The 21,028-nt window shown below is 32.4% G+C and overlaps 1 protein-coding gene across 1 annotated transcript in view; it reads right to left on the bottom strand.

Annotated features, from left to right (window-relative positions):
- The window catches only part of LOC112600074 (homeotic protein Sex combs reduced), a 29,553-nt gene extending 11,885 nt beyond the window's left edge, over window positions 1–17,668 (bottom strand). The window contains exon 1 of the mRNA XM_025347263.1: window positions 16,143–17,668. Within this exon, the coding sequence (XP_025203048.1) occupies window positions 16,143–17,022 (880 nt within the window). The 5' untranslated portion in view covers window positions 17,023–17,668. The remainder of the gene's footprint in view (window positions 1–16,142) is intronic.
- Between the last annotated feature and the right edge of the window lie 3,360 nt (window positions 17,669–21,028).

The following is a 21,028-nucleotide window of genomic DNA, read 5'->3' on the forward strand; positions in this document are numbered from 1 at the left end:
GCATCGGATGAATCACCCCGCACATGGTTTTATGCGTACGATCCTTGTTTATTTGTTATTCGTATTGAGCCGCGACTACCAGTTGCTTCTACACGCGATATATATTATCATAAAATCTACACCGCGGCGTGTGTTTTAAATCCGTTTTCGACGTACGAACGATATAAACAAACCAAAATAAAAGGTCAAACACTCTTGTTGTTTCGAGTGTACATAGTACTGTGTATACGATCGGTATACGTACACGCTTGCAGGGGAGAAATAAAATACACATGCACGACGAGAAAAAACCACCGGCGGTGGCGGCGGCCCAAAAGAAATTTATGGCGTTTAGATTGGGTGCTCGGGATTCCTTGGCTGTCACTCGCTACCCGGAGATATCTCAGTCGTTGTATGTTTATATGTATTACATGCGCCCGAGCGCTCGAAGTGTGTGTGTGTGTGTTGTATGGTGGGGAGGGTAAAGGAAATTTACCGTTTTCTTACGTGTGCGGCCATGTAAACCGTATATATATGTATACTTATACCAATATTACATATATATAAACAAACACACCCCCCAGTTAGCACTGCGCCCTCTTGTCCACGACCAAAGTGTGGTACAAAAACCGCGCATAATAAAGAATAAGTGCCGCTGTGGCCAGTTATCTCGACGTTCATGCACACATTATATATAGATAAGTACCATAGGAGGCGCCCTCCTCCCACGGGGTGTTACTCTCGCGCGGCTAATAGACCTCGGACTTTTTTTTTTAGTGATAAAACATCATGGGAATTGGTTCGAGCCGTTGTTTTTTAGGGGCCCTGCGCATGTGTATGTATAAATATACGAATATCTGTGTGTGTGTGTGTTTTTTTCAGGCCAAAGGGAAACGGTTTAATTGATACACACCCGGTGATCGTAAATCAAACGTGAGATTGCGTGCGTGGTGTATTATATACGTACGTGTGTACACTGTAAGGGACAAGCAGTAGTAAGCCGCCACCGCGCGCGTGGAGAATATATATACATATTATATTTATTATATAGGTATACGGGTCACAGGCGGCGGTCGGGATGTCAAACGATAAAAAACAAAACGAGACTTTGGTCGGAGAAAATTGATTTTTATTTGGCCTATTCTTTTATTATTATTTTTTTCGTATTTCGATACGGTTTTTTAATTTTATATTTATATAATACCTATTCGTATTGTTGTTTAATTATCCGTCTCGGTTTGTTATATTATGGATACGTATATAACTATACATAGGTATACATATATACAATGGTACGTATTTTGTTCATATTGTATTTTTCGCAAACCAACCTTAGTCCTGTAGGTTATACATAGAAAAAACTATAATAAGACATTAACGGGTGTACATCTATACGCGCGCATACACACACACACACACACACACATACATACGCAAATGAATATATTTACATGTGTAATAAGTACATTATACAGAAGATTTATGTTTAAGTCTTTCAAAAATAAATTGGTGGAGCTTATATCAGTTATCATCTACAATAATATAATACATTATTAGTGGCAATATGATTAATAAAAGCTAATATCGTGTATTAATGTTATTCTTTCGCATAAACGTGATAAGAAAGCCTGGATTAAAGATCAATTATTGGGACTCAGGACACCATAAACTTAGTGGGCCCCCTTTCAACTTTAACTAAAAAAAAATTGTATTACTACATTTTAAAAACTGCATATATTATAATTGTATAATTTTGCCAGTAAAAAAAAAATATACATAAGGCTATATATAAATTAATAGTTACGTAATAATTTATGATACATAATACACATATTGTATCTATATAATATATAAACACTGTATTTGTTAAAAAAAATGATAATTTAATTTTTTTTTTTGAAATTTGTTGAATAGTTTTATTGAAATCGATCAATCGGAAAATATCATTTTCTGAGCATAATATTATTAATGATGTTAATTTTTTCTTTGTCAGCCTTGTTCCATATTTATTTTTATTCTTTTTAATTTGGAAAATGCTCTTTCGGCCGAACAATTATTTTTATTATAGGGCACCTCATTTGAATAAATCAAGAATACCTAATATCAATTATTACCATTTATAGGCTATCAATTATTAGAACAACAATTTAATATTTATTATCATTTAGTAATTTTTCTTAATATAAAATTAAGAATACTTTTATTTTATAACTAGTAATTATCTATTTTACTCACCAAAATAGTTTTTCATATAATCTTTTTAAACGCATTTAAAATATAAATTTATATTGGAGATAAAGATGGGCCCCCAAAATCAGTGAGCCTAGGGATCGTGTAGGGGAATAGCCCCCCCCATTACCCCATTAATACGGGCTTTGTGATAAGCGATGACAATTGAAATGAACATTTTTAAATTGAAACTAAATCCGTATTTTTATTAAAAATTAAAATTAAAACTACGATATATCATATTATAATAATGTATATTAGGATTAAGGAGTTATTAAATCTTAAAATATTGAAAAATCTTAATATTGTTCCCAAAGTATAATTTTATAAAAAAATGCAATATTATATTTTTTATTGAACTACTGTTATTGTCGCTTTATTCATAGAATATACAATATGTATGTATACATAATACATACACACACCTGTTACCGTTCTAGTTCTACTGTTATGTGATTTTTATGTACTATTCAAATTTATATAAATCATGATGTAGTTAAATTCTAATCCCTGTCATTTTTGTAGCAATCCGTTAACGTGATTAAAAGTTGATAAATAAACAAACTCATTCGGTTGAAGCAAGTTTTCAACAAAATCGTAATTTAAAAACAGAAAAAAAAATTCAAACATCTGGTATGTAATATGCACTGTCGTTTGACTTGTACGACGAATTATATATTATATGTAATTTTATTATTATATGTTTTAGTGATTGGCGAACTACTCGTGCAACAGACATTTTGTTCGGGCGGCGACGGTTTGCGTCGTCGACGACATTTTCTATATTATATTCGTCCATCATCGTTCAACGTGAGTATACATAGAATAATATATTATATGAGTATTTATCACGTATTATACTGTAGGTCTGTAAACATAACCATATGTTTTTTTTTTAAATTTATATAAAATATATTTTTTTGACCTTTATGATATATTTTATTTTTCTAATAAAATTACCTACTAAAAAAAATAATAATACTAACTGTATCTAAAATTACATTTAAGAATTATAAATATTATTCTATCTCTAGACACGCGCCCTTAACCCCTAAATACTACTAAAGTCCAAACCTGTTTTCCCGTCTTCATAACACGCGTCTTTTTGCAGAAGCATAATTATGCAATAATATACCACATTTACGACAATACGTTAAGAATTGTACGGTGCAATGCATAATATACCTTCACCCAAGCATATTTTATGTACATTTAAATAATCATATTATTATTATTACGTGTGTTCTTTCGTATCAGTGACTGACACACTGTTAAACGCAGGGTGTGTGTAATGGTATACATAATATTATAATAGTAGCTGGTTTAATAGAGAGAGCATGTACGCTATATGGCCCACGCCTGCGTTCAGCACATAAATCATTCTACAAAACACACTACTAACGCTTATTTAAAAAATAAAAATCTCTGAACGGTTTTATAATATATATTATATATATAAATATTAAAACAGAGAAAAAATACTTTGCCAGAACACTATGTACGCACACATACTTGCACGCGCGCTTGCGGCAAACAAAGTTTTAATTATAACTTTCTTTTGTCACCGCCGCCAAAAAGACAAAAATCCGTTGATTTCGTCGTTTATAGTACTTTATACGACATAAATCACGCGAACCAAAGCCGAAGCGACAGCATACACATTTTATAATAAGTGCGTATAATATTGTATAAGGTAACACTAAACTCGTCCCGACAATATTATAATAATAATTAATTAAATGTAGCTAAATAATAATAGCGTGTATCGGCCAATAGGTATTTCTATAAGCACTTATATAGTAACACATTTTCAAACATAATATTATTTCGTGTTACTATTATTATTAATTATTTTTATTAGTATTTCACTACAATAAATGTTGTACATAGGCTCTTCATTCTGTTGGCGAGGACCGCACCGTTGTTGCAGGTGTGTTTAGTGTTTATGCGTTCGCGTTTCCGTCTGGTTTGTGTATACGGCGGACGCGACGTATGCTTTTCATATAAAACCATTTTCATCGTAAAAATAAACTGAGCGCAGCCACAATGCGATTGAGACGTGCCAGTATCGTGTTTACGGGGGTTGGGGTTTAATAATCTGATCGAAATACCCCGCGTGATCTAATCGCAATATAACTGATAAATACTTGGTTGAAAATGTTCTGTGAAATAAATAGGTAAAGGAATAAAACAACTGTTGTAATACGTTCACTCGAATAGTTAACTAAAAAAGTAAGAACTATTTGGTTTCAAAAATTATTTTGTGTCATGTAAATGTTGTTAATATCTAAAATTTTACAATGATAAAACCCAAAAACACAAAAATGACCAACATTGTAATGATTAAACCTAAGTTTAAGTATTGTAGTATAGATATAAAAAAATATATTAACTATTATACCATAATATTATATATTATAAAGTTATTAGTTATATCTATTTATAGTAACTGTATGATGATGTTACGCTTACTTTTATAGCTAAAAGATATTTTTAGTCATTGTAATATTACTATTATTTATTTTCTAGTAAATATTATTTTAAATTTAATACATTAACCACTATTCAGTTCTCAGAAATGGTTTTGACAAATTATTAATAAATGCTATATAGTAAAAAAATAAATAGTTTCGACCGCATGCCATTAAAATGTCAAATGAACCACTCTCAGTACAAGCACACATATTAACAAATATTCTATGTATATTATACTGCTTAATGCTCTTTAGCAATTCAGCCAAACATATTATAGGTACTATTTGCCATTTTAGATGAAACTAGGAAGAATTTATATCACATTAATCTTGTCTGAAAATTTGCATCATATAGGTACGAGTAGGTGGCATATGAATTTCTTAATAATTACTATTAGGTACTGTAACTACCATGCAAAAATAAATAGGATTTTGATTTTATATTTATTATTTATAAGTAGATTTTTATAATTATCGGTATATTACTACCAGTTATACATTTACAAAAAGTAAACCTGCAGTATTTCTAAAAGTGTTTCAAACTTTTTAAAGTATCTAATAATATGATTTGTAAGCGTGTGATAAGTTGAGTAAGCACAGATTAATCGATGCTCATCGGAAAATGTACAACGATTGACGTCAAAAACGCGTATAGATTTATCATGATAGTCATCATGTCATAATAAGATCATACAAGTGTATTAATTTTTTTGCTTTTTGTATACGTATTGAACAAATTTATAAATAATAATTAGAAAACAAACATATTACTGAGAAATTTGTGTGCATTTACTTGTTCCAACACGATAGTTATTGATACATAGTTATAGTGTGTTAATTTTTTTAAGTAAAATATTGGCTTCATAACAATGACGAACCGTGGTCACGACAGATAAGTATGCAATATGCACAATATTATGTATGTAATAAGAAACACGATAAACGATAAATTGAAGATTTTCAATTTTTATTTTTGATTAGTCCAAAATATTGAGCCGTCCAGTTGGGCATATATATGCTATTATTACTATTACTATATGATTTGAAATTCACATGACGATGGTACCTGTATACCGCGGTGTACCTGTGCGGACGCCGTCTTCCGCAGAAACATAATATAATAATATATTACAACTCTTGCTTGAACGGAAACCATATCGGCCACATTTGTGTAATATATACGCGTGTAGGTATATAATATATCTATATTTGTCGATTGCACGTACGCGTTTAAATCATTCCGACACGAATTGAATCTGACCGCCGGCACGCCGCGGTACAGCTACGATCATATGATATAATATATTGTTTATAAATATATATATATATATATGTTGTACGTATATACACACATACTCGCGGTCCATAAAAAACGTCTTCATTGGAAATTTTAACACACACACATACATACACGCATTGATGTTACAAGTAGTTTATTATACGTCTTAAACGCTACATAATATGCTTCGTATATAGCACGAGTGCGTGCGTGTGTGTTGTATGTTTCAATATTATCTCCATTACAGTTATTTAATTAACGCCCGACCGGGGCCGTGTGCGACGGCGGGGGCGGAGGGTCCGCCACCGATAATTTACGACGTCCTCGGCCGGCCGACAATATATGGTCCCCGTGCGCGCACCGTCGCCCCCTTTAAAAACGCGCCGTAGTACTACAACGGATTGTCTGCTCAACACGCCGCCGATAATAGTAGTAATCGTAATATTTATAGTAGTATTAGTATTGGTAGTAGAAGTAGTAATAGTAGTAGTAGTAGTAGTAGTAGTAGTAGTAGTAGTAGTAGTAGTAATAGTAGTAGTAGTAGTAGTAGTAATAGTAGAAGTGGCAGTAGTGGTGATAGTGTTGTACGCGTATGACCTCAAATCCTATATATATATATACTTGCATATAATACATTATACGACACAATATGTAACATAATAATGTTGCCGATAATTGGGGTTAACATTTTTTTCTTAAATCTTTATTTTTATTTCTTTTTGTCTTTTTAATTTATTGTACGACTTATTATAACGCTCAAACACACGCCGTCTCTCCCCTTTTTGGCGCGCTAGTCAAAAGAGAGGACGACTACGCGCGTAACACGGCACATTTAACCTGACCGATTTGACTCCCGCCGCAGTCAGTCAGTCGTCGGCGGCATACATAAAACGTCTTCTGTATATGATTTACTATTATTTCGCTTTTTTTCTCGATCGCCAAAAACACATTATTTACGCCGCGTGTGATGTATAATATGTGATGTATACGAGCGCGACTCCCGCATATAATATACGCGTGTATTTTTTCCTCCCATCATTTGTACGGACGTGGGTATTTTTTCTTTTGGTTTTTTCGTTAGCATAATTTACACCACGCGCGACAGACGGTTCTGTAACACGCCGCAGGACATCGTCATGTGTGCCGGAAAACTATTTCCGAATATTCGCGGCGAGCGTTTGCGCGTACAACGGTATAAACTATAAGCTGTAGTCGTGTTAGCAGCGAGGTTAGGTTTGTACTTTGTAGCAAGACTTCATTAACATGGGTCAAGTTTGAATAAATATCCATGTCATAATCCATACGATCTAGGCGATTTTATGTCAATACAAATTTTTAACGCCCGGAAATTGGACAATGTAGACCACCGCAACAAATTGGCGCATACTGCAACTATCTGCTGCAAGACATAGGTACCTCTATAAACCTCTATAAAAAGTACGCGTACACTTTACTATAGTTAACTATAATGAATATTTTCGTATGATGTTGTATGTTGTTAGAAGAATATATGATCGTTATAGTGCAAATATGTTATAGTATTAAATCATTGTAAATTATAATATGGTAAATATATAGTACGAGCGAGTTTATGTGTTGTATAATTTCACGCACGTTTGTTTAATTACACAGTATAAATATATGTGATTTTTCGTGGTCGTGTTTAGATTCGTCCAATATGTACTGTTTAACGAGTAATAACCTATAAATTAGATCAAGTCTTACAATAATAAATTTATATTAAAGATTTTTATTCTTCTAGGTCAAGCAGACACTATCGGTAATTTGCAGGTTTTATTGTATAATGACAATTGTTGATCATCGGATCAAACGTGTTGTTATAACATTGTAACGTTGCTGTAATCATTAAAAATTATGATAATATTGCGAATAAATTATGATATATGCACGAGATTGTGCCATTGCTCATTGATATATGATTTGTTTATATCAGATAACATTTGTTTTGCGTTATTAATTTTAATTTAAATGTATACAATAGTCGTATAAAAGTTAAACTATTTATTTATTGTTTAATTAATGCTGTACAGTGCTAGAACTAAACACTAATATCAATATGTTTTATTCAATCTGTGCGTTCAAACTATTTCGTATAATTAATATACAATTTCAATACGCAGAATAATATTATCAATTAGAGTTTTATTATATAAGATCATATTTATTATGCAAATTATTACAATATAATTCAAATTTCTCCGAAGGTCAATTATTACAACATTTTAGTTTGGATTGATATAGGAAGAATTGAAATGTTACTATGAAGAGCATGAACAACTTTAATACATAAAATTCGTAGAGTTGGACTTCCATGATAACTGATAAGTATGTTTGAATTAATTTTGGTATTGGTTGGTATGTGTTATACATTTTAATATTATATACATTTTGTAAACTGTGTAACCCGTATGTTAAAATTGAATAGTTTTGCAAAGATGAGGAAAAACAAAATAAGTAGGTAAATAGAAACTAAATTTTTCGACATTTAATCATAAACAACGATGTCTCTTAAAAAATACTTACGAATTTTAATTTGCCTATTAAAATTAACTTTTGTTACAGTCTATCAAAAATAAATGCAGTCAAACATCCGAAATGACGAGGAGCGCCAACTTGGGCGTATACCGGTCGCTAAGTCACAGTTATAATATTAATAATATTATCTATGGCGAATTAATTTTATTAATAGTTTACGATGGTACATCTTATTATTATAATACGTTTTAGATAAAAGTTTATGGTTTTTTTTACATGTACCTATTTACATAACGTGTGTACATAATATAATGTAATAATTTAGCAATGCAAGTCCAATTATAATTTACGGGATAAAATATATTTAGTTATCAACTATACAATGCAAAAATTATAACAAATGCGTATTCAATAACTACATTAGGTACTGTTATTTAAATTTAAATTTTGTGAATTTCATATGTTGACGGATGGAAAATTTGGTTACGTTCCGTCTGTTTTCATTCGGCGGTTTCGTGAAGATTTAATAATAGACGAGCGTGCGTCTCCTAAACATATGTACGCGCACATATATAAATATAAATATATAATATTAATATATATGTATGTTTAAGTGTAAATATGACGTAATTATAATTAATCACTTGGCCCGTGTATAAAACGCATTTCATATTACTAATTGTCGTACAACAATTATTGTAAATAAATAAGAGTAAAAAAGCGCGAATAAAAATGAAGTGACGTATAAAAAAGCGAAACCACGACGACTATTTAAAATGAAAAATCCGAAATCTTTATTTTTTGTTACAAATTATAATACATTATAACGTGCAGTGTTTGATAACATGCGGTACGATTTATAACCTCCCTATCAGCCTAATGCTATCTTATATAAAATATCACGGTATTATACAAATCTATATACCTATATCATATTATTCCATATTTTTTTTTATAGTTTTCATATATTGTTATTATTATATACGTATAATGTACCGGTATATAATGGTTTTGGTATATATACGGATAAACGCCCCCGTCGTCAACGACTCGATCAATTACGATAATTATTGGTGAGTACCTACGATACATAGACATTTTTTTTATAAATGTATAAACTGCGCTGGTATTATAATACAGCTCGTAAGACGCGTATTATACTTATAGCTATATACATACACATAATATTACAAGCGCAAACTCGTACGTACAATATAACAACGGCGGCGGTGGCGGCGGCGGCAGTGCCCGAAGGCGTGAGACTTAAACAATAATTATTATTGATATGCAAGACGAACATTATATTATTATTTTATATTATGTTATATATGTATAATATGTGTATATTCAGTACATACAACTAAGTATATTATATGTGTATAAATAAAATAATATATGGGTATATACCCAGCGCATAGTGATATTATTATATTATCGTTTCCTAGTTGAAAGCAAAAGTCTAAACCAGATCCGACCTAGCTTCCTATGTCCGTCAAATATACACACGACTGACCTAACAATACTTATTTGCTCTGTTCGTTTGTAAATATATATTACTTTTATTTCACGCTTATTTTACGAGATCTTCAAGTCCGTCATAATACATTCATACATTGCGATATTATTTAATAACGGCGCTGCATACGTATATTTATAACGTTTGAAATGCATTCGTCACATAATATTATAGCAAACAAGTCACACGCGTGTGTGTTTGAAAAAATATCGTTTTATTACTTCTTGCTCAGAAACGGACGAAAAATGTCGTAAAAAATAAATATATCAACAAACAAAAAAATTCAAAATATAAACATTCTCACACACACATAATAATATATAAATATAATTAACGTATGTTTATATAGTAATGCTTAATGCTTAAAAATTTTGGAAACAACTATATACGGAATAAATGTATTTCTAAACGTTTCGATAATTTTGTACGAATAATATAATATATTGATATGTATATAAGTTCATTCTAAAGATCAAACTTGTTTAATCGTTAATATATCATTCATTCCTGAACCAATCTAGATAGTAGTGTATTTTTGTAATAAGTATTTAATTGAATCTTGTAAAATTGATACACAAGGCTCGGATTTGTCTATATAATATATTTATAATTTATAAGTCAAGTATTAACTGACATATAAGAAAGGTTAAATTTATTTAAATCTTATAATATAATTATGTCTAATATCGAGAAATATTTAAATCAAGTATAATATAATATACCTCTACCTAATACAGTTATACATGACTAATCTATATTTACTAAATGCGCCTTGTTTTGGCTATAAATACAACAGCGTGCATGCACGTATTATTAAACATGATTTATTGTCTTTAGCACCTCCCTATTTTCATTCCTGAATCGACGACCGATTACTAGTATACCTAATGTTTAATGGAAAAAGTCATTATGGTTTGACGCGTATTACGCGGGCGCGTGCGTGTGTTATTATCACAGGCCAATAGTTACGCAATGTCGAGCCAGTGTTCATGTCGAGTGAATAAAATAAACACTGCAATGACACATTTCTGTAATTATTATGAAATCGCGTGGGAAATATTAATTTGTAAAATATTTGTTCGTGTGATCGGTTAGATACAACACAATGTTATAAGAAATACATTATCGTCTGTGCGCACATAATATTATAACCTAACCTTTGTCCGCAGTATGAATTGTAGACGCTATATTTCCAAATCGTTGAGTGGTCAAACCATAAACCTTAATAATTATTTAATTACGATTTTCTGTTCGTTTATAGTTCGTACAAGCGAAGCCGAAGCGGCGTATTTGTATCAAATCATTTTGGTTTTTTTCCTCTCCGAATTCTTTTCAAAATGTCTATCGACCTCGGCAGTGCCTTTTTTTTACTGCACGTGTGCGTATTATAATTATAACTATCACCGTACAAAAACGGCGGCACGAGGATTCTTACCATTCGTTGGAATAATAATAGGTATATAATATGCGCTACACACAAAGTGGCGTATGTGCTGCAGAGCCGCGACGATACGACCGAATGACTGACAGGCGACCGTCCCACAACTGCACGCGCGACGGCCTCGACCCGGACCCGAACGACCCTCATCGTGTATATTATGTAACCGTCGTCACCACTACCACTGTCGACGGCCCGAAATTTGCGCCCCCGAGTGGCCCGCTAACCCCCTTACATTGTATACGCAATTCGGAAAACGGTTTTGTTCGTCTGATTTTTTTTTTTATTTAAAATTTTTATCACCGTTCATATAATAAATGTATAAACACATTACATTGTATTGGTGAGGGTTGATTTTTCGTGGGGGTACAAAAATTGTGGTCGTAGTGTAGGGGGAAACGGCCATTACGCGCTAACACCTGCCGCCCCCGACTTCTATGCGTATATAAAATCGTCTATAATAATAGTCGCGCGCTAGTTCAATCGTGGCAAGAGGAGAAAACCCGAAAATTGTGGTTTTATTTTGCACGCGGGATCTGGTACCTTGAATGCGATTATTGAATCCGCTATAGATACATAGAATTAATGCAGCTTATGTACAGTGCATGAACCCGCACAGCGTTTCACAATGATTTTGGGTCGCAAATAAACAGTACTTGAAACGATACATTATTATACTGTCTAATTGTACCTATACTTAATCAACATTTGAATACAGAAGATCTGTAGCCCTGTAGGGCAATTGTACCATTAAAAAATCGGTCTTATTAATTAGCGAATCGCTTAAAGGTGAATTTGGGCATGGCTTGCGATATATTTTAAAATCTATTTTGTATTATTGAGCTCCAGTTTTGTTTTAAAATAAACGTTCTATGTGGTTAGACACATATGTTCGAGTAAACTCAACATGTATGTGTAATAGGAGACCGACAACTGAGATCAACTAGGAATTATCATAGAATAATCACGAATTATTAAAAAGTACCTATATTATACATATGCTTATAGGTACGCGACGCTTCTGTATAATTTAATGTTATAATATTTTTATAGATACACACTTAATTGTGTTGTGTTATATTTCATTATACAAGTTACGCAACGTCGACGGTCGTATTGTTATAATGGTATGGTAATTATAGCTGATATCGTCTGCGGCTAGTAATAAGAAAAATAAAAAACCGACGTTGACGTTCAAATATTATCGTCCTTTATGGTATTGTGTTTATACCCTATACATATCAACAGTTTGCAGATTATTTTAACAACGGTCAAAAGATCTGTATTCACATGCAGTCACGATGACTTGATTTAGATAACTTTTATGGACATACTATTTCCACTCAATTTTTCCCCGCTGTACGAGTTTATGCAGAAGGTAACGGTATCATAAAAACTGTTTCGATATTCATAAAATCGTTGAGTCACGTATTTCAGCGTTTTACGATTCGACCTTTATGTGTCCACAACGAAACGTTACGATATGATAAGTCGATGACGATAGGAATGGTGATGATCCGTAATATACCACATGATGATTTATTTGAAATTTAATAAGATACTGTAGGAATAAAAAAAATATGTTATATAAAAACATATAATTTAAAAAAATTTCAATATACTCGATAATAATGATCATAATTTATCAGCAATACATTAAGTTTTAGTAAAATAAATTGTAATTAATTATTAGATAGAATATACCGTTTTGGTAAATTATATTTTATGATAGATGGAATAATACACACGCAGTTTTTTTGCTAAAAATTAAAAACTATAGTCACACCGAGACAATCGTCGACTAATAATTGTGTCACAGTGCGTTTTCCGTACACGTATATAAAATGTAAACAAGCTGGTAAGGGGACCGCGAAAACAGTAACGACGACGACGTTTGACTCTAAACGGCTTCTTATATTATAACCAGGAAGGGCGACTGGGTGATGATCACGCTCTTTATTTGCGTGAATGAGGGATCCCACGCGTATATATCAAAACAGCCCCTTTGCAAGTACAGTGATTATACGAGTATATTGCTATGTAATGCGGGTCCCGAGATTTATTCACTTGGCTCGCGTACCTATATGTGTACAATACTTATATAAGTATTATATGACTATGTGTAAGCAATGAGCATGAAGTTTAGCATGTTATGATTCAAATAAATTGTATATTACACTAAATAATAATATTGTGGTACGCATTTACGCTCTGAAACCGTACAGGTACATAATATTATTGTTTACATAAATATATAATATATATATATATATATTCGCATTTTGCATTATGCATGCATAAAAAATATGCATATTTATAAATTATACGTTAAGAATTTTATAGAAACTTAGATGGCACTCAAAGAAGGGTGGTTGCCGATTTTGTTCGTTTTATTATTTTTTCCAAGACAGTGCTGACGGTTTCTAAATATGTGTGTTTTTGCAGAACTGCAATGAATAATTTTCAATCATAAAACAGTATTATTAAATTGGTATATTCATTAATTTATTATATAGCTACAAAATCTAACCTAACCTAGGTAGCAATATATAAATATATCAAAAATGCGATGAGAATTGTGTATTAAATTTCAATATACAAAATATATGAATACAGTTGGTCGAATGATTGTGGTAAGGGCATACTCTATAAGTACCTAAAAAACTATATACTTGTGTTTTGCTAAATTAACTTCCTTACTTACTTTAGTAACTGTACGCCCAGAAAAAAAAATCATATTATTAATTGTCTTATTTCGTAGTGCTTTTATTATTGAAGTTGAATAGAGCTAAGAAACCGAAACAATGGAGAAATATTATGCTATCCACCTTTTTCGAAATTTTGGTTAGGTAACAAAAAATTTAACTATTTTGGCTAAGGTGAAGTTTACTGAGATCAGTTTTTACTTTTTACTGAAGAATCATTTTTTTTTCAACGTGACGGTCTATCATTAAAATTATAGAACGGGATTTTTATTTTTTTATAATTATCTATTATAATGGTATACCATTATAGTAACAAGTAGTATTCAATTTTATACATGTACATAATAATTATTATTATTTTTATTTTATATTATAATTATATAAATACCTAGCAGTTTTACAATATTAGTATTAAGTATTCCATGCACAGTATTTTTAATTTTGACCTACTCAAAATATGATATTTCAAACGTATTCCAGGAACCGTGTTATTGAATAATATTTTGATACAATCATAATATTCGTAATACAGTATTTGAGCGTAGATCGCTAATAATTATTTCAAGCACAATCGTTTCATTGTAACGGCAAATTTCAGTGCATATTATTTTCGTATAATTTGATACATGGTTATACAGATGTGGATTGATAAAAAAAAATAATTTAACAATTAAACCGTCGTTAGAGATTTTTTTTAAACGCCTATAACTAATGTGTTATACAATCCTATTGTTTGGTTCGAAGTAGGGTTGTTTTTTCAAATTATTTTCAACCGCAACAATATTTTTATCGGTGTTTAAATCGAGTTTTAACTACCCGCGCACGATCTCAGTGGTGTATTATTGACTCTAAATTAACATTATTTTATTATTCGGAATATTATTATATTTTGATTCCAGACTTATAGAATAATTTATTCGAAATTTAAACAGAATATATCCACAGTTATTTTTTCGTTTAATATCAAAATTAATATTAATAGTTTGGAATTTAATTTTTTAGGCACTGAATAATTTTTTTATCAGGCATATTAATTTGATTTTTAATTTTATGTGTCAATTATTATCTAAAAAAAACGAGTACACAACAACTTTATTACCATTAATTGTTTTATATGATTATATTTATTAATATGTTAAATGTTTATTAGATGAAAATGTTTATAATTAATTTAATATAAATTGATCAATAAATATCCGAAATTAAACTCAAATAAATGCTAATCGTGAACTATAGATTAAATTATGCTTTTAACTACGTGATAAATTGAAAGTTAATTAAATTATTGAATACTCAACATTTGACTGTCATAAAAAATTATTGTCAATAATATATTATTAGTACTTTCAGTTATGTAACATTTATAGTAATTATATTTGTCATATCACTTTAAAATTGAACCATAAAAGTGTTATCATAGAAATATTTAATTATTTTATAACGTATAAAGATTTTATTACGTACACGTGTATAAAAATAGTAAAATATATCTGTGGAATGATTTATGTGAGAAATCATAAACAGGTTCTGTCAAAAATATATTTAACCACGATTTACCCTATATATTCAAATTATATACAATCTCAAACACAGCAGGCCGTACGATTCAAAATAATATTTCAGTATTAGAGTTTTTCGAAGTATGTAAGTTTTGACAATGCGTAAAATTAAAATCGCTAAAATACCTTATAGGTAATTTATAAATATTTTAAAAATGATGTTTTCCCGTGTCTACCATGTCTTTAATTTTCACAATCGCAAATTTTAAGACAAATTAAAAAACGCACCGTACCTATAATACGTATATTATTATTTTGCCTATTCCGATTATCGTGACTTTTGCGAAATTCGATGATATACGGTACTCTATACTGTGCATTTTACGATCATAAAAATCGTATCATCATAATTTTAATTTGACTAAACATAACGCGAAATTGCAATATAATATGTTCTACTTATTAATACATATATTTAAATGACAGGTAAACCGGTGTCGGCATTAGTTGAAAGTCGGTGTACTCACTCTGTCCGAGGTGAACTCTCTTCATCCACGGGTAGATCTGCGGCGGGTTTTGGCCGGAGCCCTGTTTGCCGCCCGAAGAAGCGGGCCCGTTGCCGTTGCCGCCTCCGCCGCCGCCGTTCGACGACGTGGACGATATGGACGAGGCGGGCGACGAGGACGTCTGCGAGACGGGCCCTTGGGTGGCCGGCGAGGAACCGGCCACCGGGCCGCCGGACGACCGGACAGATTTCATGACGACGGCTGGCGGCGGTGACCGGGACCCCGGTGGAGGTGCCGCGGACGTGGTCAGGTCTTGTGGAGAGCTGATGCCGTTCGGCGTGGCCGACGCCGAGGCGGTCACTTCGTACTTGCACTGGACGACGCCGCCGCCGGCCGCGGACGGCATGCCGACGACGTTGTTGTTAAGCGCCGACGATATGGGCGATATGGCGCCACCGCCACCGGGCGACGGCAGGCCGCCGACGCCGCCACCGCCGCCGTGGTGCTGCAAGTGCTGCAGGTGGGCGCCCGCGGCCGCGGCAGCCGCGACTGCCTGCAGCCTCTGGTGCTGCTGGTGCTGCTGGTGCTGTTGCTGGTGATTGACCGAGTGCAGTTGCGTGTAGTCGATCATGGACGGCGACGACTGTTGCATGTACTGAGACGCGTACTGTTGCGGCGAGTAACAACCGGCGGCCGGGCCCGCGTTGTACACGCCGCCGCCGCCGCCCTGGGCCGCCTGCCCGTAATAGTCGGCGGCCGAGGCGGAAGCGGCACCGCCGCCACCCGGGCTGTTGCCCGTCTGCAGCGGGTCGACCGGCGATGTGACGGCCCGGCCCTGTTGCTGTTGGGCCTGCTGGCTCTGCTGGTAGCAGTTCATGAACTGATACGAACTCATGTTCATCTAAGCGGTTCGGGTCGCGCGCGCGCGCTCAGATGCACGCCTCGTTGCGACGTTTACCTTTGACGACGACCGGTCCGCGTCTGTTGTACGAAAAGCTCACCGGAGGGCCGACGAACCGTGTTATATCTATATATGCGTGTATATCGTATTTACGAGCGTATATAAAATGTGTAAATCGTACGTCGTCAGGTCTCCAACATGCCATTCGAAAACGGCGTCATAATGTCTGTGTGCCGACGGAGAAGAGAATAGGACGAAAAAAAAAAAAACACGAAATCGAACGCACTCGAAAACGAAAATTCGGTATATTAATAAGAAAAAAAATAAATAAAATAATAATAATAATAATAAAATTGTAGTAAAATTTTCGAGTACCCGCGACAATAGTGTATGTGCAGTGATATAATAAGTCGGACGACAAAAAAAAACAAAAAAAAAAAAATCACTCGCGCGTCGCGGCCGAATAACAACAAATAGTGTGATTAAATTACGATAATAATACGACAATAACAACAATATTATACCGTCGTGTACGTGTCCGTCGGACGGGGCTGGGGGCCACGTGCTAGCGTAATTTACGACTGCGGCGGCGGTCCGCGTTCGGAGGCGAGTGGAACAGTACAGCGGTCCGACTCGGAGGACCGAACACACTCCGAAACCCGACAACTTCCGACGCGGCTGGAGACGTGCGCGCGCTGTGCCGGTGTGTGCGTGTGCGTGTCGCCGCGTCTGTGTGCGCGCGTACGTGTGCGTCCGCGTGCGCGCGTGTGCGTGTCGGCGCGCGCCTGTGTGAGTGCGCGTATCCCGTATAACGTAACCGCGGCCGTCGACCAATCGGAACGCCGGACGGTCGGCGCTCGGATCTGGCAGCCCCTCGTGTGCCGCCGCCGCCTCCGTCGACTGCGGCGATGACGACGACGACGCATGAATGAACCGGTGTGCGTGGCGCCGCCGGCGGTGCGGTGGAGCGGGGCCGGGGGAACGTGACCGCCGCCTTCGGACTACCTATTTCGTCGCGGACGTCGTCGTTTCGTACGCCGCACGCAGCCGTGTCCGAGTTGTTGCCGGCGACCGACCGGTCAAGGCGCTCGCGTACGACACGGTATTAGGTTATTATTATTATTGTTGTTGTTGTTATTATTATTATTATTATTGTTACTATTATTAGTATTATTACGACGACAATAATAATTAGTGAAAAACAATAATAATGCGTTTCCTGATAAAACGTCGTCCATAACGTCCCGGCCGCGTGTTATTTCGTCAAAATAATTATTAACGGTGTTTCCGAGCACTGTAGTTCGACTTTGCAGTGGACTAGTACATAATTTTTTATTTATTTTTTATCAAATATTAAATTCTTAATTGATTTCTTTCGATTCGGATACTCGATGAAATACAGTTCATTCCATATTTATCAATGACGTGTAACTTACACGGATTAATACGGATTATAATATTATTCTGTTTTCGATACGTATATTGATTAGTTTTATTAATTTTTCAGAATAAATCTGGAATTCCTCACGTATTTCAATGGTTTTATGTTTATATAATTTATTTTTTATCTGTTACTACATTAAAAATAAAATATTTCATCAATGGCATCCATAATCTTACACGTGCAGATTATGTTTTATTCGGATCGTGACTATAAACTTTTGTTGTAATAGTTCAACGATTATGTGTTATCGAATTTTAAATTAAAATTTATCTCATCAGTTGATGTAATTTAGTATTTGATTTCATATAATACGGGTTATGTTTAATAACGAAATTATGTATGACATTTTAGCAAGTACAACTCATACGGTAAACTTAAAATATCATTATTTTTTTTTTTTAATGAGTAACAATAATAATGACAACCTAATAATAATTTACGGTTTCAATGACTTTGAATGTGTAAGACTTTTGGATATTTCGAGCTGATTAAAAGATTATTTAACAACTTGTTTGGACAATGAAAATAATATTTTATATTATGTAATAAATACTGTATCATATAAATATTTTGAAAAAAGGCTGAAATTACTTTTTCTATTCTATAACATGATAATATCTATGTGTTGAGTGAACCTACTTTGTAATTGGGTAGGTCACCTTAATGGATTAGTTTAACTTAAATTCCATGATAAATCATTGTGTATATAAAATAAACGATACACCCATCTAGGTGGATTACTGGATTAGTAAATATTTCGAAGGGTAGATTAAATTAAATAACATTTACATATTTATCAATGATTTCTTGATTTAGCATATTGAACTAATTTTTGTCAAAAACATCGCACACCACTAACTCAGTACTGACGTAAAGTCCATTAATATCGATATTTTTAAATTTTAATAGTTTTAAAATAATTTAAGTACTTAAAATATTTAATGGTGCATACAAATGATAATATATTTGCAATGGCAAAATAAGTAATGTTCTAAGTTCCTAAGGTTAATATTTTTTTAATTAAAATTTGAACTTTAAATACTTATGAATAGGGTGGAGAATTTGTAGCTTTTGTAAATTATAAAATACAATTGTAAGGATGTATATTTTATACTTTACATCATTACTGTAAAATAAACTTAAAAGAAATCTTGTATTGAATTTTTATACTATTTAAAATAAAATAAAATTAACATAAATATTTAAAAAAAAAATGAAAATGTGTATGAATAGTTAAAAAATATAGCTAATACCATAATTTAAAAAAGATATATTATGTACTTAAAAAATGTTGATATAAGTATTTGTCGAATATCTCAACATTTCAAATTTATCATAGTTTTTTTTTTTTTGAATTTTATTATAACAAAAAAATGAGTAAAATAATATTGTCAAAATTGGTAATATGTAAATGTTTCTATTTTTAGCTTTTTTTTATTAGTTTTCATAATTATTAGAAAAAGTATTATTCGTATTTTTGATTTTTTAATCGAGTTGTATACGAATAAAATCTACAAATATTCTATCAAAAAATCACACTCAATGTGTTTATTAGATTAAATAAAATTATCTTTTCCTAAATAGCTAAATGTGATAGTTAAAAATAAAAATATACTTGTAAAATTAATGCATTTTTCATAGGCATAAGAATTTGAAATAATTAATATTAAGAATCATTGTAGCTTATACATTTTAATAAGTAGCTTAATTTATTTTATACGTTGCATGTCATTATTCATAGTATGATTCATATTAGTTTTTTGATAATTTACATTGTTTGTATATTACAGCCGTTTAAATTTTTAAACGTTAAATAATTATACTGTATCAATGAATTAAGCGATTATTAATAATGAGTCAGTGTATTTACTTAATAAGGTTTGTGATGATTTAATAAATTATAAATATATATTTTTATTATCATAAAACATTCGGTGGCATTGGTTACCTATTTAGGATTTTGTAGCTCATATTTATATATAAATTGATGTACAATTATTATAATACTTTTTGGCTTATACACATTATTGCAATGATTATGTATAATTTTTACTCTTTATGAGTATTTATAGATACGTCTATAAAAGATACTTGAATTAATTTACAACTTTATGAACACATAATAAAATAAAATAAAAGAAGAAGATAATACGATCTTATTGTTACTATATAAATTTATATATGAATAAATAAGATATAAAAAATTATAAGTGGTGGCAATAACGGTTAGAGCAACAAATATCAACCCGTCGAAGATTGATTAAGAATATAATATATTATAACCCATATACCTACAATAAAATATATTATATTATAGCTACTATTAAAGTACTGATTTAATATTTTTTTGTTTCTTTATAGGTAAAAAAAAAAAAAGAAGTTATTTTCAATATTATTATCAAAATAAAATATTGCATTTGAACTCAGAACATATTCAGTTAAAGTTGCGTTCAATATGATATCGTATTGTGTATTCTTATTATCATGTGTTTTGTTTGTTGAAATAATAAAATATAATATTTTCTACCCAGCTTTATTGTTTTAGAAAAATAAAAGCATGTT

Source organism: Melanaphis sacchari, unplaced genomic scaffold (genome assembly GCF_002803265.2).
Source record: "Melanaphis sacchari strain LSU unplaced genomic scaffold, SCAv2.0 Contig0_pilon_pilon, whole genome shotgun sequence".
In the NCBI taxonomy this organism is placed as follows: Eukaryota; Metazoa; Arthropoda; class Insecta; order Hemiptera; family Aphididae; genus Melanaphis; species Melanaphis sacchari.